This window comes from Colletotrichum costaricense, assembly GCF_030867565.1.
Source record: "Colletotrichum costaricense strain IMI 309622 chromosome Unknown Scaffold_3.1, whole genome shotgun sequence".
Taxonomy (NCBI): Eukaryota; Fungi; Ascomycota; class Sordariomycetes; order Glomerellales; family Glomerellaceae; genus Colletotrichum; species Colletotrichum costaricense.
In genome coordinates this window covers 1,801,386-1,821,980 of record NW_026848232.1, presented here as the reverse complement: position 1 = coordinate 1,821,980, position 20,595 = coordinate 1,801,386, and the positions used below count along the sequence as shown (strand labels likewise).

General features: G+C 49.7%; 5 protein-coding genes across 5 annotated transcripts; 2 read left to right on the top strand and 3 right to left on the bottom strand.

The window, feature by feature from the left end:
* Nucleotides 1–1,214: 1,214 nt before the first annotated feature.
* On the top strand, nt 1,215–3,299 carry CCOS01_03427 (ATPase; the record flags this gene model as incomplete). Its single annotated transcript, XM_060451613.1, has 1 exon — nt 1,215–3,299. One exon carries the CDS (start codon nt 1,215–1,217, stop codon nt 3,297–3,299), a length of 2,085 nt encoding a protein of 694 aa, XP_060317878.1.
* Nucleotides 3,300–3,716: 417 nt separating this feature from the next.
* CCOS01_03426 (PA domain-containing protein) lies at nt 3,717–6,104 on the bottom strand (the record flags this gene model as incomplete). The annotated part of the gene is made up of 5 exons (XM_060451612.1): nt 3,717–4,325; nt 4,396–4,717; nt 4,771–5,284; nt 5,347–5,552; nt 5,608–6,104. The coding sequence occupies 5 exons, from the start codon at nt 6,102–6,104 to the stop codon at nt 3,717–3,719; spliced, it is 2,148 nt and encodes a 715-aa protein (XP_060317877.1).
* Nucleotides 6,105–7,664: 1,560 nt separating this feature from the next.
* Nucleotides 7,665–9,533, bottom strand: CCOS01_03425 (cytochrome P450; the record flags this gene model as incomplete). Its single annotated transcript, XM_060451611.1, has 6 exons — nt 7,665–7,790; nt 7,863–8,364; nt 8,429–8,551; nt 8,626–8,984; nt 9,037–9,233; nt 9,290–9,533. The coding sequence occupies 6 exons, from the start codon at nt 9,531–9,533 to the stop codon at nt 7,665–7,667; spliced, it is 1,551 nt and encodes a 516-aa protein (XP_060317876.1).
* A 1,891-nt stretch (nt 9,534–11,424) lies between these two features.
* Nucleotides 11,425–14,170, top strand: CCOS01_03424 (uncharacterized protein; the record flags this gene model as incomplete). The annotated part of the gene is made up of 2 exons (XM_060451610.1): nt 11,425–12,440; nt 12,505–14,170. The coding sequence occupies 2 exons, from the start codon at nt 11,425–11,427 to the stop codon at nt 14,168–14,170; spliced, it is 2,682 nt and encodes an 893-aa protein (XP_060317875.1).
* Nucleotides 14,171–14,268: 98 nt separating this feature from the next.
* On the bottom strand, nt 14,269–15,579 carry CCOS01_03423 (retinol dehydrogenase 12; the record flags this gene model as incomplete). The annotated part of the gene is made up of 3 exons (XM_060451609.1): nt 14,269–14,545; nt 14,602–15,347; nt 15,409–15,579. 3 exons carry the CDS (start codon nt 15,577–15,579, stop codon nt 14,269–14,271), a joined length of 1,194 nt encoding a protein of 397 aa, XP_060317874.1.
* Between the last annotated feature and the right edge of the window lie 5,016 nt (nt 15,580–20,595).

Below are 20,595 nucleotides of genomic sequence, written 5' to 3'. Positions count from 1 at the left end.
AGGAACTGAGGAGCCTGGGATCGGTCAGTAAAGTGCTAGCGGTTAGCGTTTTGAGTTCTCTGTACATACTTACAGTACTTATAGCTTGTGTTTGGGCTTTGTTTCTCTTTCTCAGTTGAAAATTGTACATACACGGGGACAGCTGAAGCAGACTGAATTCAATATAGTATCATTGGAAGACAATGCGCAATAACGTAGCTTGTTTGTTGCGAGCCTCAAAGTTAGCAGCACTATTCACCACATGTGAGAGCCGTGGCTGGAACAGGATACAAGCAAGGCTTACAGGAAACACTGGACGCGTTACGGATACACGTGTCTCAATCAATAATCCTAGCCCTATCAGTGGCCTCGTTCCCCCGCTATTCTGTTTGCTTATGTGGCGCTGTAACGCTATGATGCTCAGCCCTTTCAGGGGTTGAACAAGCGATCGGTGCTTCCCGTCTCCGTCTCGCTTGAAGCGAACAGAAATGCTCGAAAGAATCGGGGCTGTAGGCAGTGCTCGTCTGCCTGCAGGAGTTGACGCGACTTTAGCGTTGTCTAGGTCTGTTCTAGAATCCTTCGTGAGGCCTCTGTAGGTTGACTGAATCACCTCACCGTTGTTCTGACTTTTGGGTAGAAGCTCAACCTTTTTGCATATTGAAACACTGTTAACCGTCTATTCACCAAAGACATTTTGTTTGCCACAGATCGGCGAATGAGCAAGACGGCCAGTTGTGGCGGCCTGAATCCTGACAACAAACTTTGTGCCATGGCGGCTCTTCTGCCTTGCAAATGCGGGATCCCATCTCGCTCTAGTGCTTACATCTCCCGCAAAAATTGGCCTCTTCGTTCGATCAACGCTTCTAGGGCGGACCGCCCATTGTAGGCAGCAACATGCTCTCTGTTCCATACAGAGACGTCTGCGTTTCGCAGTCGGCAGCCCATGGGCCGTGAACAGGGGTGAGTCACTGCCACATGCCATGCGCATCAAAGGCATCAACCGATTCGACCCCTGTTGAGGCAGCCACTAGAGCACGATGCCGTGGTGCCTGGTGCTTTGCTGTCAGGTTTGACGAAATGGCAAAAGAAAGACTTCTTACACTTTGCACGCGTAACATTCTGAAGGTGTCGCAATGGAGATAAATATGTGCGGAAGACCAACCTCAAGTCGTGATTAAAATTGAATTCATCAGTATCTCTTTCTCCCGTTGTATCTTAACAATAGAGTATTCACAATGGCACGCACAACAGCAGCGGCAGCGGCGGCCCTCGGCCTTAAGATGGTCGACGAATCGGCCAAGGAGACCAAGACCCCAGCCTCAGAAAAGACGAATGGCACGTCGACTACAAATGGCAAAGAGTCAAACGGCGAAACCACAAACGGTGAGACCATTGAGGAAGACGAGACGTCAGCAGAGACCAATAGCGAGGAGAAGAAAGAGGACGAGGAGGAGAAGCCCAAAAAGCCTCTGGCTCCCTTCGGCTCAATTGCCTCTACCAAGAATATCTACAAGTCCGCCAAAGACAGCGACGGCAACTGGACATGGGTAGACAAGTACCCGGAAGACGTGCAGGAAGCCGCCGAGAACGAGGAGACTGAGCAGTACGCCGTCGTGGTGCGCAACATCAAGAGCAACGATAGCCGGAAGAAGCTTGAGGCCGACTCCATCGTCATCCAGAGCCCTTGGTTGAAGAAGGCCTTGGGTGTGATCCTGGATGGCTACACTGGCGTCGCTTGCGAGCTAGAACGCCTCGAGTTCGACGCTCCCTTCCGCCCCTTTGTGCATCGCTGGACGGAATTTCGCAAGTACATGGGCAAGAAGGACCTGGATGCACACACCAAGGAGCATCTCACTATCCTGCACGACATCCTCCAGTACGAAATTGGTAACACCATCAAGGCATTCGAGGATTACGTTGCAAAGGGCGTTATCACATTCGAGCATCTGTGGATGATCTTCCAGCCCGGTGCCATCATCCTCTCGGCTCACAAGGGCCCTCTATCTGCCTTTGAGCTCGAGGAGACCGAGTATATGGAGAATAACTGCGGAAAGTTCCTCCAGCTGCGCGCCGACTGTGTTGACTACGGCGGCAAGGAGTTCGGCCGCTACGGTGAGCGCATCAACATCTCCGAATTCCTCGGCACCAAGAAGATCACCGGCCTCAATGCCTACCCTTGGGCATTCCACGCCCAAAAGGAGAAGCTGCGCACCAGCCTTATCCAGCGCGGCAAGATCTTTGAGGAGCTGGCTGGTCACAACTACAAGCAGTACTCAGGCACTGCCATCACCTGGGACAGCGAGGGCAACGAGGTGCCCGTCCAGGTCGAAGGCCGCATCGTCGTTGATATCAACTCATTCAACCGCTTCAGCCCCTACCGCAACCGCTACGTTGACGACTGGAACGCAAAGGACATGGAAGCACTTTCGGCATGGAAGCGTCAGCATGGACTGGGCAAGGACGGCAACCTCAAGCTGACTCCCTACCACCAGATGCTGGCGCGGTCGCGGACGAGGGGTTACTCGCTCAAGCTGAAGAAGTGGCTCGACTTCTTCGTTGAGCAAGTCACCGAAATCACCTGGAACACAAACGCCTTTGATAAGCTCGTCCTACCCGAGGATCAGAAGGAACTGATTCTCGCCTTCTCCGAGTCGCAACTTGATGGGTCTACTTTTGACGATGTCATTTCCGGCAAGGGTAAAGGCATCATCTGCCTTCTTTCGGGTCCGCCTGGTGTCGGCAAGACCCTGACGGCAGAGGCTGTCGCCGAGAACCTCCGCGTCCCGTTGCATACCCTCAGCTCGGGTGATCTGGGCTCGCAGCCATGGGAGGTGGAGCATGGCCTCTCGCGTATCCTCGAGCTTGTAGCGCGATGGAACGCGATCCTGCTCCTGGACGAGTGCGACGTCTTCCTCGAGGCACGCTCTACGCACGACCTTGAGCGCAACAAGGTCGTCTCCATTTTCCTGAGGACGCTCGAGTACTACGAGGGTATTCTTTTCATGACGACCAACCGCGTCGACAATATCGACCTGGCGTTCCAGTCGCGCATTCATGTTTCGCTAGAGTACCCTGATCTCACTCCAGAATCGCGTCGCCAGATCTGGCGCAACTTCTTGCAGGGGGCGACGCTCAAGAGCGAGGTTTCTGATGAGGATATCGTCGAGTTGTCTGAACTGAAGCTCAATGGCCGGCAGATCAAGAACATCCTCAAGACTGCGCAATTGCTGGCTGCTAGGAAGAAGAGTCCACTCAAGCGCAGCTTCATTGACATTGTTCTTAACATCGAGAAGCGGCGACCTGGAGGCCAGGCTTCTTAGGGAATCCAACACAACCCTTTTAGTAGGGGTGTGTTGTTGGAATGATTACACGGTTTCATCAATTCGGAAAGGACGGGTTGGAGTTTAGGCTGTTTCGAGATTCAATGAATGACATTTGATGACCATCAGGCTTGAGGAATTACAGCCGTGACATAGTGCTTACGACCCTGACACGGAACTCTTGAATGATGCACACACGAGCCTCAATATTAGGGCTATCTCAACAATAGAACTTACCATAAAACTCTCCATGTAAAGACTATGCCCAATAAAGTGATTCATGATTAATTATTATTCTTCTAGCTAAGACTTCATTTCGTCATGTCATATGCAAGTCGGAGCAAGGCCAGGAGAACTGGACCCGATCAGCGCCGTGAGCCCGGAGACGGCGAGACCCACCGGGTGTCCGTCGAGACATTACGTTTTGATAATATCGGCAGCCCGCAGGATGCCTCGAGCAGTCTTTGAAACCCACTCCTCGGCGACGGTGAGGTTGCCCTTGCCGTACTGGATGCCTTCAGTGATGCCAGGGAACAGAACAGCAGCATATCCGGTGTCCAGGCCCGGAGCAGTGATGACGTGCTTGTAGAACTCCCGATCAGGCAAACCACCCTGGCTGATGAATCCCCGCTGGAAGTCGCGGTACTTGTGGTTCACAACGGTGATCAGATCCGCGTCGCCCGTTGTGACAGCGAGTTGCTCCAAAGCCTTGACCTCATCGGCCCGCGTCGCAAAGACCTCGATGGCGTCGGAGAGTTCGGAGAGATCGATCTCGGCGCCCTCGGATTCAGCGTACTCTTCCAAATCAGAGAGGTATGCGCGAAGCTCGGTGGCGTAGTTTGGCACGTCAATGGGGAGGACCTCGTCGTCGGCGAGGTGGTAGGCGAGGAGCGTGAGGTACTGGCCAATGGCGGCGTGGACGAGGAAGCCTGGGTCGCCGAAGTTGGCCATCCAGTGGTAGGTGTCGTAATTGGAGTGGTAGTGCCAGATTGGATCGGTCGCGCCATTGTTGGAACCAACGTCGAGCTTGGACAAGTCAGCTGATGTTACCTTGAAGCGGTCTAGAGCGGCCTCTTGGCCCTCAGTAAGTACTCACCGAGTTGATACCCCGGTGCAAGAAGCCTGTAAAGTCACTACCGCTGCCCAACGACTCAACTATTCCTTCAGAGGACTCCAGCCAAGCGTCGTAGAGGCTGATGTTGAAGCCGCCAAAGTTGGGATAGATGATCTTCTTGAAGATCTCAGTGCCGACGGTCTGCAGCTCAGGTGTGGTTGCAAGGGCAGGCCTTGGGCCTGATACTGCCACATCAATATTCAGATACGCCACGGCTGTCTCGGTAAGCCAGTCGACATGATCCTCGACCCATTCAGTGCTGCCGACGAGGCCGTACTCCTCAGCGTCCCAGGACGCGATCACGCTAAAGAGTCAGAGTCTGTATTCATCCCGTCGGCTAGAGGGCCAATGACTTACATGTTCCTCTTGGGCTTCCAGCCCTTGGATACAAGAACGTTGACAGCTTTCGTGAACTCAACCAAGATGGCGGATCCAGAGTTGGGGTCTCCGTTGCCTCCGATCATCCAGGTGTCGCGATGGTTCCCAATGACAATCGTCTCGTCGGCGTTGGTGCCGTTGATTTGGCCAATGACGTTCCAAATAGGCGTGATCTTCCCTTCCATCAAGTTGTCCAGGTGCAGGGTGACTCCCGGGGCTGGCCCTGAACTGTAGTTGGCGTTCAACGCACCCGCCCAGATAGTCCGGTTGACTTCCTCTGCGGACACGCCGAAACCATCAAGAGCCTGCAGCAGGGGCTCGGCAGATGCGTAGGAGATTGGTATGGAAGGAATTTTGGGCGTGACGGGTGAAATGTCTGCGCGTTCGACGCCCTCGTGGGATGGGTAGCCTGGGGTGGTTGGATCGCCCGGGTGAGTGGAGAGGAACAGAACGGAGCCTTTCTGGACGGCACTAGGATTTCTGGCAGGCCCGTCTGCGCATTATACGGTTATCACACTGCTTTGAGGTACTGATTCGATGGAACGGGAGACTTACGGGGATACGCCTCGTAACCGTTCGCAACGGTCTGGTTTCCGTCATCGCCGGGATCGGTGAAAATAACTGCGCCGATCATGCCGTGATCTTGCGCATTCTTGACCTTCAAGCCACGGAAGAGCCCGCCGTATCTGGCCAGTGCGATCTTGCCTTCGAGCTCGACTCCCAATTCAACGAGGCGATCAAAGTCTGCCTGGGAACCGCGTCTTCATGAATAATGAGCATGGCCCAACACACATGGTATGGTAGCGGAACACTCACCCAACGTAGACATATTCACCAGTCACGTTTCCTGACGCAGAGTAACCGTGGAAAGTTGGCTGTCTATCCTCCCTCCCCGTCACATCGTCTTCCTCCAGAACATCCTCATCGAGTCTGACATTGTTTGTCGTGCCATTGGGGTAGGAGATATCCAGTGAAGCATGAACAGGATAGCTTAGGTAGACGTGGTACTCCTTAAGTTGCGCATTGAAACCGTTCTCTGTCCACCGATCTGCCGTCCACTGCGCCGCTTCCTTTCCGAGTCCCGCAAGCTTGACCTGGTGACCGTAGTAGTCTGACCACTCGTCGACTGTGACATTGTCAAAGGCATTGACCAAGATAGTCTCCTCCTCTGTAAGCACTGGAGGCCACACGTCGTCGGCGCGCTTCGTGATGGGCTTGCGGTGGGTGTGCCGCTTCTCGACAAAGAAGTCCCGTTGGCAGGCCGAGGCGAGAGCCGCGTAGGTCAAGGCGAGTGAGACTTGACTGCAACGCATGATGGGCAAAATCCTATCGAGTAATGGGCATAGATCTAGCTCAATTGTGTATTGAAATGTTGAGAACAAGAAGGTCTCTGCCGAAGTTCGGCCTCCGGGAGGGGTGACGGGAAGGCGCAGTTATAGCTCTCGCCCGCAGACAGCCCGTCCACAATGGAATCGCAGAAAATATGCCCAGCAATCATCAGTCATCGGTAAGGCCGGTGATGCCATTAAACAAGACTTTCCCGCAATAATGCTTGGCATCCTGGTGCTGTTCGCCCTGCTCTGATGGCATTGGCGATATGCAGGCTGGGAAGAACCTGCTGTCTGCGGGCAAGGCAGTAAGAACGCACGTCGTCATATCTTTCTCCAAAGACCCGGTACTTTGGGGAGAAGCTGACCCGATTCCTGGGGGAGACATGGTAACTTCGAGCTTTGTCTACCCCAATCCACGCGATGATGCGACGGCAAGCAGTAAGACGGCGTGGAAGAGAGAGCTTAGCTGCTTGGGAACGTGAGCGACCTGCCTTGTTCGTGCTAGAATTCGATGTATGCCAAGCAATGCCGGCGGGGTAGCTTTGTTCGCCGTGGATAAGCTGATGGCACACAAGGAGACATGCCGCGTTGACATGACTGGAGTGTTGGCGTGGGGCGGCATGGGGAACAAATGTTAATGGATATTCCCCGCAATGACAGCTCTCTTTCCCCCCGCTCTGAGGGGAGCGCGCTTGGGTGCTCTAGTCACGTATGTCACCGAAGACGACACCGAAGCCGATCCCGCTGAGGCTTCTCAGGTACCTTTGGAAGGATCCATTGCGTGCCGTGAGTGACACCATCTCTCTCTTTGCACTGATAACGAGTGTCTTTGCCAAGGGGACTTTTGAGCTTGAGAGAGGCCTATCAGGTGCGGCCCGAAGTTCTGGATTGGGTTTCTGACTACGGCCATTGACATGACGAATGTCAGATGAACTATTGGCTTGAGCACATACCATGGAAGACTGAATCGCACGAACCAGACTTTCTATGTACAATGCTCGGACTGACGCATGTTGGAGTCTGGCAGGTTGGCCAAGAATGTCACCGCTGAACGTTTCCATGTTAGTATCGATAATCTTACCGTGCCCGAATGAGCCTCCAGCGATTGAGACGATAAGGGCAGCGGATGCATCGGGATTGCCGCCAAACTCTATTCCGGTGCCATGGATGATGTTCAGGGATTTGTGAGGGGAAAGTGTAAATATTGGGGTATAGCGTCAAGCTTCTCACCGCCGAGTCTTGGAGCAAACAAGAGTACATGTAGTCTCGTATGAGGTCCATCAGCACAAGCAGCGACGGCTGTTACCTTATTTGACGAATAATCTTTCTGCGATACTGTAGAGTACGCGCTCCTCAGCTGGCTTTCTATGAGATTACGGCGATTAAATACTCAGTTGTTTGATCCAGAATTTATCCTTCCCCAGCAACTCTTGTGCAACATTTCCAGTGACCAAAGGCACATGGGTATCTTGGGCGTCGCAATTGCATGCTAGCGAAATATCTTGAAACCGTGACAACCTCTAGAAAGCATTTGACGTCAGATCAGGAAAATTCGCTCGGCCTCGGTACTACTCGTAGCCAGAAATTGGTTGTGACCCAGAAAGCAGCATCATAGAGCTTGAGAGGCTCCTGAGGAGTCACCACCGCGAAATCGAACCTTCGGAATAGCTTTACATGATCACGATTAGTCTTTCTCGCTTCAAGTCAGACGTTGAGGATTCAAAGGTGATGCCAACTCACCTCAATGAAGATCTTGTTCAACTCCATAGCCGCGATAGTCTTCCCAAGACACTGAAACCGACCATGTCCGAAGGCTAGGTCGACGACACCACACATGTCTCGAAAGCAGTCTTCATCTTCAGCGGCGGCTTCCAGCCAGCGCTCTGGCCGGAACACATCCGCGTCGCAACCAAATGTGTCCTTGGATCTCATCAACTTTTGAATGTTGATACCCATCTGCGTCCCCTCTGGCAAGAACTGCCCATGCAGCTCTGTTCCTCCCTTGGCTACTTGCTTATAGTTGAGGCCCGTTGACGGCGGGTACATGCGTATGCCTTCTCTGATCACGGCCTGCAAGTAAGGTAGTTGGCGGGCCTCGGAGTCGCGGATCGGAGAGCTAATGCGGCCTTGGGCAATGCCTTGGTCCATCTCGCGGCGTAGTGCATTTAGCGATGACGGCGTGTTGAGCAGACAGAGCATAGTCATGCGGACTGCCGTTGCGGTAGAGTCGGAGCCCGCGATTCTTTATCCGGTTGTCAGTTTACCTTACCTCAAGGTGTTCAGGCTGCGTTGAGGCTCAAGCTTACAGTTCCAGGAAGATCTCCGCCAAGAGCTCTTTGTAAGTTACTCCGTTGCGAAGGTGTTGTTGGACCATGTTGTTCTCATCCGACGCGGCTGCCAACTTCTTGTCCGCCAGGTTCTTGGCCATTCTGCCACAGGTTAGTCGACACTTGATGGCTTGAAGACAGCGCATCCAGAGCCAGGGTAAGTTCTCTTGACTTACCCCATAAGTTTACCAAAGCCAAACTCGTCGCTGGAAAAGGGTAGAAGCTTGTTTAACGGCCATTGTTGCAAGAAAATTCCCACCCATGGTACATTGAGCATGACAGCGAGATACGGAAAGATGAGGTCATTGGTTGCCACATAACCAAACAAATCTTCATCGTTTGCGAGGAATCCTAGCGCTTCTCCGAAAGAAAGCTCGCTGACGACGTCGAGGGCAAAGTATTGAGATTTATGGGAGAACTCTATGGGTCGAAATTCCTTTGGCGTCGAGATGTATTTAGTTTCAACTAGGTTGACGAAATGTGCGACGATTCTGTCAACACCAGGCTCAAAGCCGCCATTCTCTCTACCAGCGTACTAGTCAAAGTCAGCTTCAATGTAACTTAGCGAGTTGTACGTTTCTACATACACCAGGACTCAGCTTGGCTCTGTACTCCTTTCTTAGATCATCGTCCCTCATCGAAAACAGGCTATCCTGGTCAGGCACGACCTTGGCGAGAGCGTACCAAGGACCTTTGGTGAAGTCTGACCTGACCGCCGATATCTTGCGGTACGTGTCTGGATCGCCGAACAAAACTTCGTTTGGGCCAACACGGACTAGCGGTCCTAAAGAGCCTATGGTAAGCTTGGGCGGAATCGAGACGCACGCTTGAGAGTCTTACCATATTTGTCTCCTAGATCTTTCAACATGAAACTCAATTTTCCACCTCTTGTCATATGCTGCATAGGTAGAATTGAAAGAGAGTTAAGGAAAGGACCTGGGATATGTCGTAATCGGTGCCACGACGCGAGATACCAAATTGACAGCAGAGTTAAAGCACAGAGCGCAAAGCTGCCGTACAATGAGGGTAGAACGAGTGTATCGTTCGTGCCTCGCATTTCGGAGATCTGATCTTGGGGAGACATGGCCACTGTTGCGTAGCGCGGCGCGACTTTCTGTCGGCGGCGTGTGCACGCAGAAGAAGCGATGACGATGCGACAGATCTACAGCTGCAAAGTCTTCTCGATTGAACGGCCCTTGCACATGTTGATATACCTACCAGCACACTTCTAGCACGCTATCTTGTGCGGGGAACGCCCTTCTATTATTCTCGACGTCAATGGCTGGGGGCGAGCGAACCCGTTCCGGGACTGAACCCTATCTTTGTTACAGCCAGGGATCGCCATGTTTGCTTCTGGGATTGTCTGATTGTTCAGTCGCATCTCTGTGGGATATCAGGCGGCCAACCAATCTCTTGGTCGCTGACCGTGTGATGGCGGTGAAAACATTGAAGCGCGGTTCAGCAGACCCTCTATAGTGGACCGATATCATTTCATAAGGGATGGGCTGCTTGGGCTTCCAATAGACCAACAGAGAACGGGAGATGGCCCCAGGGTATGTTGGTCGCCGCGGTTTGTCTTTCGACGGCGTTCTGCACTAAAGAATCCTGGCACGATATTGAGCTGGCACCGTTGTTATTGTTACCTACATGTAAATGGCGATGATTGACAACAAACTTCTAGTCACTTGTAGTCCGGGATATCAAAATGCCAATCTTTTTGAGTATGAAAGCTGCTTTCGATGAAGCTTGGGGGCGAGAGGCTTCGGGCGTCGCGCGGAAATGCGATGCGAGGGTGTGCTCGAGTCGCTGCAGAGGATGGGTCCGTTTCATTCAGCACACATTGGTTTGATCGACTTTTCGAACAATGTCGAAGACAAAAAAACAGCCTTCACTCACAAACGATAGACGATCGAGAGGACGACCAAGGACCTTTTGTGGGTGCTTCTGACTCTTTCCGGACCCAGGTCCGCTAATACCGCAGTATCGGAACGGATTGAGCTCTTCTTGGGGACCAAGTGTCGCCGAGTCAGACACCGCCCACCCACCTGTATCCTGCATCGCAACCGAGAGAGTCTGGAACGGGGACTGTTGAATCCTTCGCTCAGCTTCTCCAACGGTGGCATACTATTGGTCGCAAATCCGATCAAATGGCGACCTCAAGCAGAAGACCAACAGTCAGACTGTTGAAACCTGGAAGATTTCCCCCTCAAAAGTTGTTGTGCCGTCTCATTGGCGCGTCCCATACCATCGGTGTCAGCAGAATGGCCCAGAATGTTGCGGCTGGTCCCAACTGCGTGGGAAAAGGGGGCTGGAGGGCCGACATGGGTTTGATGAGGGTTCAGAAATGCCCATCCCTGTGTACAAATGCTCCACTGGTCCCCGAAAATTCAGATGGATCGTGCCAGTGATTCTTTGAGAAGAGAAAAAACTTCTGGTAAAGTAAGGTTTTGGTCTCCATTGCGCAACGGATATACGCGCCGATCGACAACTATACGGCGGTAGCGTTCGGATACGGAGGAGCGACAAGAACCCACACCACCGGGACCCCGGAACATAGTTGACGGGAAGGAGACTGGACGAACCGGTTCTTGGTACCAAAACAGAGATCGAAACGCATCAGCCATCCCGTGTCTACCACGCCCGCGCGCCACTCCGCCTTCGGGAGACTGCAGAAAGGGATTCCTTCGCGTGGCCAAGCAGCAAAAGCAGACTCACGACACAGCCACGAGGCTTACTGTATTCCAGGGAGAAAAGAGGCCCGTGACTCGACCGACTAAAGGGAACGCCAACCGCGCGAAAGCTTTCGTGGCTCTTGCTTTTTGTGGTTGCCTGGTGGCACATGCATGGGCGATTTGGGTGTGTGTGTGAGACTGGTTGTGTGTCTTGTCTCTCTCCCGTGGGACCAGTTTATCAAGGGGGGCTGAAATTCCAGCTGGATCTCATCCAGCCATACGGACAGATATTTGACAGCGAACATGACGACGTTGCCGCAGCCCCTCGGCAGATTCGATGCGCGCCAGCGAACTAGCGCATCCTCCATCCCATCCTCCCCAAGCTTACCTCCACCTCCTCATCAAGCTCCTCAACCTGCATCAGAAGTAGTATCTCCCGTGTCACCAGAGTCGACAACTTCATCTCCGCAACTGGGATGGCACGCTCGAACAAACTCCATCCCTCGCAAACCCGTGCCGCTCACATCATTATTCGCACCGAACAAGTTCGGCCCATCCGTCCATGTCACGGAGACGACGCCCGAGGACGACACCACGGCACAGAAGACGACCACCCGCGGCCCGATGGACACGCATGGCATCGACCTGAGCTCGCTTAGCGGATCGGCGCATTACGGCGCTGATCCCACGTTCCACGGCCGGGAGTCGCCTGATGATTCTCCAAGAGAAGCGGATGCGCTTCACCACCACGGCAGCGGAGGCGGCGGAGACCAGCGCCATGATGCCCGTGCCGGCCTGCTGCAGAATGCGCAAGAATCTGTCTACGATGGGCATCGCTCACCTCCTGCCGGTGCACAGCAGCAGTACGAGCATGATCACGATCACGAGCCCCCAAAACCGCCGCCTTACGTCCCCGAGAACTATCTAGGCCCGCTAAATGACAGGAACAAACCATTTCGAATGAAACGACCCCACTGCAACTGGCACTCATCATGGAACATGTACCTGTGGCTATTGCTCGGCATCGGCTGCGCCATCGGCCACCATGTCTACTATCACACCCTGGACGGCCAACCTGCGGACGACCAGGTGCGCATGCTTAGGTACGGCACGATCCTGGCTTTCGCTGCCAAGGCGAGTTTGGGTGCCGCCGTGATATCGGCATTCCAGCAGCGGATCTGGACGACTGTGAGATCGAGGTTTATGAGTATTGCCGCGCTGGATTCCATGTTCGCTGCTACGGAGAACGTTATTGCTTTTGTGAACTTGGAGTTTCTCAAGGGTGCCAAGGTGGCGGCTGCTTTGGCCCTGTTCGTCTGGTAAGCAGTTAAAAATCCAAGTTGATGAGAAATTATGAAGGAAATCTGCTCACACAGGTCATAGGCTTTCTCCCTTGGTGGTCATTCTCACAGCCAACACTTTGCTTGTTGAGCCCAAGACCATTCTGCAAAACACTACCTGCCCGGCTGTTCGCAGTCTGAATTTTGCAAGGGAGGACACTCACGACTGGCGAAAGCCCATCAAGATCGACGGCCGTTATGAGATGCCGCTGTCCATCTGGAACTCCACCAAGCCGGCGGACTCTGAGCCGGAGGGCTGGTTTGACTACTACACCGGGCCAAGTCCCAACTTTCAGCAGACCGCGACTCTCGGAGCTTTCCTGCAGGAAGTTGTCGCGCGTAAAAACGCCTCAACAGAGGTGTGCAGCAAGGGCTGGAACTGTACTTTCGAGATAGACTTCACAGCCCCGGGGTATAAGTGTAGCGAACAGGCCAAGGGAATCGGCTCGACACCCACGAACCTTACGCAAGAGTCTGGGCAGGCTCCCCCGCCGTTTGGAACGGATATTCTCATTCCTGAAGGAACGTACGCGTACTACGCCTTCACGAGCGGAGGAGAATACTCCACCACGCAGATGAAGGACGTTGAGATTGGGGGTATCCCAAAGATGAAGCCGCCGTATCCTGAGCACATGGGAGCTCTTCGCACTGAGCCGGTCATCTGGATTGGTCACGTAGTTCCGCCCGACGCGGACCATCCGGCTTCATCAAAGGAAGAGGATGACCTAATGCAATACGTCCCCAAGATATTTGCATGCGAGCACTATGTAACGGAGTACACTGCCGTCTTCAACTACACCGACACTACACAGTCAGCATACATGAAGAAACACAACTTCACCATACCTGTCATCAATACAACCTACATCCCCGGCCTCGACGCGAACGATGGCACAGCAGACAACATCACTGCGACCCCGAAAGAAAACTACGTCGTCCCTCAAGATGTTGAAAGATACCGCCGCATCGCCGCGTACCATTCCCTGGGCTTTATGCTCCGCAAGTTCCTGAACGGCACTGTGCAGATCGACAAGCAATCCGCAAATCCGATGGCTAACACGGAAGCCATCCAGACGAAGCTCCTCGACCCCCGCAACAACTACTTTCCCGTCTTTGATCTGCAGGATATGGTGCAGGAATTCTACGAAGACCTCATCCTCTCCATCTTTTCGACCCCGCAGTTCCTTCCCGTCGTATGGGCTGCTCATCCGAATGAGGTTTCGGGCGGGCTGCGCGAGGGCGGCGTTGACGGGAATCATTCAGCATATCGTTTCCCCTGCCAGAAGTCGCGCATGGCCAACATGTACAGCTACCATGAACGTGACCTGTGGATCGTGTACTCCATCGCCATATTTCTAGCTATAATGGGCGTGATTGCTGGTGGGTTCGCGGTAAATGAGAATGGAGGTGTATTGAGGAACACGCGGTTCTCCAGCGTGGTGGCGGCGACGAGAGGCCCAGCGTTGGAGAAGGTCAATTGGGAAGGTCCCGATAGAGACAGAGGCGATGTACCCAAGGACGTGAAGAAGCTGAAGCTGGGATACGGCGTGATGGGTCAGAATGTTGGAGATGGAATGGGTCCGGATGGAGGAAGATACCCCCGCGCAAGAGATAGCATGCTCTGGTCGCCGAACGAGATTAGGTGCGGATTTGGATTGGAGGGCGATGTAAACCAGAGGAGGAGGGAAGGATCTTTATTCCATCGATAGCGGGCGCTATATTTTCAATAATTAGATTAATAATTATTCCCCTTCACATCTAACCATTAGAGGGCGATCTCAGTATCTGAAGCGATACGAGTTAGAACTTAGTGTAGAACCAAGTCATCCATGGGACATCCCTTATCCACCGAGGACGTCTTAGTCTTCTCAGTGATGATTTGACGGGTCAACTCCATCAGTTGATCAGCCAGAGCGTCATCCTGAGCAAGCTTACTGCCCGGCTCAGGAATCGCTGGAGGGCATATGTATTGGCCGGATTCCTTCGTGGCGGCCGCCGCATATACCATCGACACGGCACCCTCCCATTGTGACTTCTTGAAAGGCTCCATTCCAACCGCCATAGCGTAGCCTCCAAGAGGGTACCTACATTACGTCAATACGAAGCTTTGGGTTATGTGACCATTCAGATTGTAACTCACGGCTCGAAAATCTCCTCCTTGCTCATCTTGGTGCTCACAAACCCAGGATGAGTTGCGTTCATCAAAACGTTCGGATGCCCATTCTGCGTCACTTTCCGGTTGAAGTACCTCGCGTACAGGATACCCGCAAGCTTACTCCGACCATACTGACCGTTGGGACCCAGGTCGGTATTCAGCTCCTCCAGGCTCTCAAACTTGCAGTCGCTGGGGGTAGCCTGATGCGCATTGCTAGCTTGGTTCGCAATTCTCACAACGTCACCCTTCTCCGCCGTCTGCTTGATGAGAGGCAATAAATGCGACGTAAGAATGACATGTCCCATGTGATTTACGGCCATGTGACGGTCGACGCCGTAGTCAGTGAGCTGGTAGGTCATGATACCCCTCGCGGCATTATTCACCAAGATATCAAGACGATCTGTATCGTTCTTGATCCTCTCGGCTACCTCCTTGACGCGCTTCCAGTCACCCATGTCGCACTGAAACCATTTCGTGCGCTCGGCCTTGTCGGCACCAAGGTCTTTCGCGATGGCATCCTTGGCGCCGTCAACAACGTCCTTGGAGACGGAGAGGATGTAAATCTTAGAGATATTGTGCTTGAGGAGAGTGTACGTGACCCCATAGCCGATGCCTTCGCTGCCGCCGGTGACTACGGCTACCTTGCCTGACTGGTCGGGACATTCATCCAAGCTGAATTGGTGAGTTCCCAGCTTTGAGGCTGCTCCACCGAAGTTCTCGGCGATGGTGTTCTGACGATCTTGTTAATCCTGAGGTAGTTCAATAAACAGGGTCGATCTAATCAGTACTAACCTTGATGGTGTCCATGATTGCAGGGACTCTGAGAGCTCTTGTTGATTTGTAGCCCCGAGAGTTGACAGAAGGCGAGTAAGTTTGAGACCCAACAAGCAAGACCTTGGGGCGAGATGATACTAAAAACCAATTTCGCATCACCACACCGGTCGGAGTTCGCTTGCAAATCATTGGCGCCCGTCAGAATCGAATGATTTCATCCGTCTGTCACTAGATAAAACTCTTGGGCCTCTCTTGCTTCTGATTGCTTATATGGGAAAGTGGTTTGAGCACCATGAATCACCATCATGTCACTGTCTCATCGGTGATCGCAGCCGCATAGGGCTGCTTGATGACGCGCTGATGTCCGTGTTGGCGCATCCGGGCTGGCGTCTGACCGCTGCATTCCGGGGCAAAAGCTCCCCAGAGGGACTAAGCCCTACAGCTAACTACTGTGAAATACAGTTGAAAAGCTTTTTGAGACTTAATCTAGCAGTTTCTTCTAGGTATGAAATGCGACTACCTAGTGCTAACTCATAACTACCTAGCTGAGGCGTCGTAATAGCTGCGCAGTAGTTGCACGGAAGGGTAGTGCCGCACTGTACATCGAAGCGTCGTCAATATGGCTTTTCAGACATCACAACGACCTGCCAATGCTTGCTCCTACGCAGGAGATTCTCCCAGCCGAATCTGCAAGCAGATGACATGGACCCAGTCCTTTTCATACAACCTCACAGCGAAGGTCGACCAAGGTACTCAAATACAGAAAGTAGCCATAAGAATTCCTTATACATCCGATGATTGAAATGAAGGTATGTTGCCGTCGAATCGTTCAATGGCTTGTTTCTCCTCCAGGTCTTGCCTTGAATGAAGGCACCGAGAATTGGGCCTGTTCAATCAGAAGCAAGAAAGGACGACATACCTACATGTACATAGGATTGAGTTTACTGTCGTGTTATCAAGCCCTTGATTCTCTGTAAATTGAGATCAACACATGTGTATCAAGGAAGACAGTGGCAATGCTACTATCGGGCTACGTTGATATCAGCCAACATACTTTAAATAGTCTCGATGGGGGACTCCAGGTGAACGGGTGAATGTACCAATGGTACAAACATATCGTCACAAAGTCGATCCTCTTCATGGCAACTGAGTGCAGTGCCGCTGAGAACTACCTCCTCAGATGCCCCTTCAGACGACTGTTGGCTGTGAAACCTTAGAAAAAACCGGTGCTTCGGTGAGCTAGATCGGTCTTGAAATCAGGAAAATCATTCCATTGACGTTATTTTTTAAGGGGTGAACGACTTATCTTGGTCGCCTAGAATCGCACCCAAAATCTAAGCAGAAACCGCTGCTTCATAAATCAAGCCTCTCATATCTCAGTCAATCATGGGCACTCGAAGAAATACCTGCTTGAAGTACTCTGAATTTGCGCCTTGCTCGTGATTTCGTATTGTTATACCTTACTTCGAGTTGCAGTAGCACAAAGTACCAGGATTGCGTTACCAAGATAGTACATGTAGTTTTGTTGGAAATATTAGCCCTGGTTTATGATGGTATATCATCAATTTCAGAACATCATCCTTTCCAACTTTCGGGTTAACATATTCCCAATGCGGGAGGGAGTTGAATTTAATCACCACGAATGAACCAAATCAATATGTTCTTGAGATTAGAGCTCAATCAGATGGAACATAACATGCAATAAACTCTCATGTGATCGCTTTCCACTTTCGATTGCCAAGTGACACCATCTATCTAGTCGCCGAGAAGACTCACCTTTGCATCGGCGCGAGGTCCTCGACCACGGGGTATCTTAATTAGTCATCATGAAGTTCTATAGCATCAAATCTGAAAATAGATGTGAAAACGCATTTGAACGGTTTCGCAATCGCAACGACAGTTGGCGAGTGACTCGCTGTCACAAGGTTCACCGCATCAACTAGATTCGCAGAGCATGGGAATGTCCTGAAACTACCTACCTTGCTATGAATGTAACTTCACTCCGGAATCCAGGTTGCAACCGACTTTGCCGCGAGCACTCGTTGAGAGTTTGCCAACTTTTGCGTCCATCGATCGCGGGCAGAGAATCGACGGGGTGTAGCAGGGCCACCAACGTCTCCAGGATAAACATCAGGTGACTAGCTGTGCTTGGACCTCGCTTTCGACTTGGCCGATCACTCGCAAATCGGTTATTGTTGCCAGGCTGCAGGGCCCTCGTGCGAACATGATCATCGGCGTCAGTATCACCGGGTGGTGTAATTGTAACCGCGATAACGAGGGAAGAAGCAAACAATTCCTAGACTGATATCTCTTGGAGGCACAATCCTGGTTGTTGCGAAATGTTGTGGCGTCTCCTTGAAATGCCAACGGCTTCAGTGCAACCTCCACAGGGGTGTACCGTGTTACAAGTGGTGATATTGTCCTGTACGCCACGAAGCTTCTTAGCGACGGGACGTCATTTCGATCCCTATAAGGTTTGGGAGCTGCCGGCTCCAGCAGAACGGCTGGGGCCGTCTTGGGTGATGTGGGAAGAGAAGTGAGAGAGTCATTGTTAAAAGCAACCCCGCAATGTGCGACTACAGCAGTATTTGAGTACCGGTATCAAAAGACAAGGCGGCCAGATGTGGTAACGTCGGCTTCCCACCTCTATGGCTTATAATGAGCGAGAGTAATATTAGAACTAGGAACATATAAAGCACGCCATAGCGTTCATGGCTTGCAAACGGCGAGCGACAGGCTTGGACCCACACCCATAGTTTAGCTCCCAGGAGAAATCTCACTGAGTGCGAGACTCAAATCTCATCTTCCTGCGTACCATATGGTCAGCTCCTCTGGACTGGAGCTCTGAGACAGTAGTAAGTCAAAGCACCCACTTATGGGCCCCCCCCCCTTTTAGGCCCCCCCAAAATCCCTCCCAGCCCCCCGATTAAAACCCTACCCTTAATATATAAACCACTATAATAATTACAAAAATCGTCTAAATATATTTCTTTTTAGCATAATTATTAATCGGTATATAATAGTCCTATATACCGAAAATAAGCTCTAACGGGCTCTTAATACTATTAGGAACGGTCTCTTTATTAAGAGGGCCTTAATTAAGTTTAAAATTCCTAGGGTAATACTTTAAAATCGTAAAAAAGGTTACTAAACGAGGGCGAGGGTATTTATAAACCTTTAGAAACTTTTTCTATAATAAGAAAACTAGCTAGCTTAATAAGTTCGAATTTAGTATATTTTAAATATTATATTAACTTATTAATAAGTTAGAGAATTTACTAAGTAAGTTCTAATATCTTAAGGGGATACTAAACTACTTAAAAAAAGATAAATTAACGTTTTTATTAAAAAGAATTTATTAATAAGGGTTTAGAAAAGTTATTTAATAAATTTACGCTATATTAATAGAGCTATTATTAATATAATTAAATTATAGTTTAGATTATTTAATATATTAAAAATTAGTAATATTAAATATATTAATAAGTATAATATAAATAAGACTAGTATAATAGAGGGTAAGGGAGCTAATAAGCTAGTTTTAAGTATAATAGAGGTTATAATAATATAAAAAAAAAAGCTTAGTTTACGTATTTAAGTAACGATTATTAAGTATATTTTTATTAATAATAAATCTATTAACTTACTAATTATTTATAAGAAAAAGTTAGTATAATAGTAGTAGTTTCTATTTTAACTTAACCCTTACAATAGTTAGAAGTTTATAATAATAGATAATAACTAAATAATTAACGAGACTATTTTATACTAATTAAAAGAAGTATTCTTATTATAAACTAAGACCCCCCTTATTAATAAGCTTAGTAAACTAAACTAGCCTCGATTATTAATACTAAATAAATATAAGAGTTATATAATAATAGAATTTATATAGGAGTATTATAAAAATAACGTTTATTTATTATTCTTATTATTATATACCTCTTATATCCTTTAGCTATTAGATATAGCTATTTTTAATCTTATTAAATCCTATTATAAAAAAGAGCTTAATAAAGAGAATATAGTAAATAATTTTATTATTATTAAAAAGCGGTACTTTTTAAACTATTACTAGCTCGCTCGTTTAGCTAGTTTAACGTTATTAAATATACGAAATAAGTAAAAAATAACTAAATTATAACTATTTAATATAGCTAAGCTACTTCTTAACTTAATAATCCTACTTATATAAGTTATACTATTTAAAAAAGGTATAAAAGCTAAGTAAACGACTAGTATTATTAATAGATTACTTAACTAAGTATTAATAACCTCTATTATTAACTAGTTAACTCCTAAAAAAGCTAGCGAGCTTAGTAACTACTTAAAGCTATTTATAAAACTTAGTTTAAATAACACTACTTAATAACTACTATTTAAAAAAATAAAAAAAGTATTTAGTAAGTAGGCCTACTACTTAGCTATATTTTAATACTAAATTCGATTTTTAAAAATAAGGATGAAGTATATAAAACTTAAAAAAAAAAAAAATATATTAATAAACTTAAATACTAAGTTCGTAAGTATTTAGGATATATAAAAGGCTTAGGAGGACTTTAATAACTATTTAATTAGTCCTAATTAACTTATAGGGGTCGAATTACTTAGGGAGAATAATAATTATATTATTATAATAATAGAAGATAGTTAATTAATTAAGTATAGTTAGTAGCGATGTTTTAATACTATGTTTATTAGGGGGCCCAAAAGGGGGGGGGGCCCATAAGTAGGTACTTTGACTTAACCCGTCCCGGGATTCCGGAGATTTGACAGCTTTGACAGCGGCAAAGGGGAGTCACAATCGCTAATCCTGCGCACCGAACAACGTTGTTCCCGAATACCGCGACATTACCGAGCCTACCTGGGCAAAGCGCGCCAGGACGGCACGGCTGCTCACCTGGATGGACCAAGACAGTCACCCTATGGGCGACTTGCCATCTGTTAGATAATAGTTTGCTTTTAACACTGCTTCAACAGCTCTCAAGCTCGTTGAAAAGCCGTTTTTGGTCCACATATGCCCGGTGGCAGCCCGCCTGGCCCGGCATCTAAGCCTCTTTGGGAGTTTCTGTTACTAAATATGACGTGGGGCCTCCCCAGTCAACACCAAAGCGAACAGTCAGCCGGTCGTTGTAGATGCTGAATCTCCGCGGCACTAATGGCCGTTAAAGCTGATGCAAGATCCCCAGATCCCGTGTCTGGTTT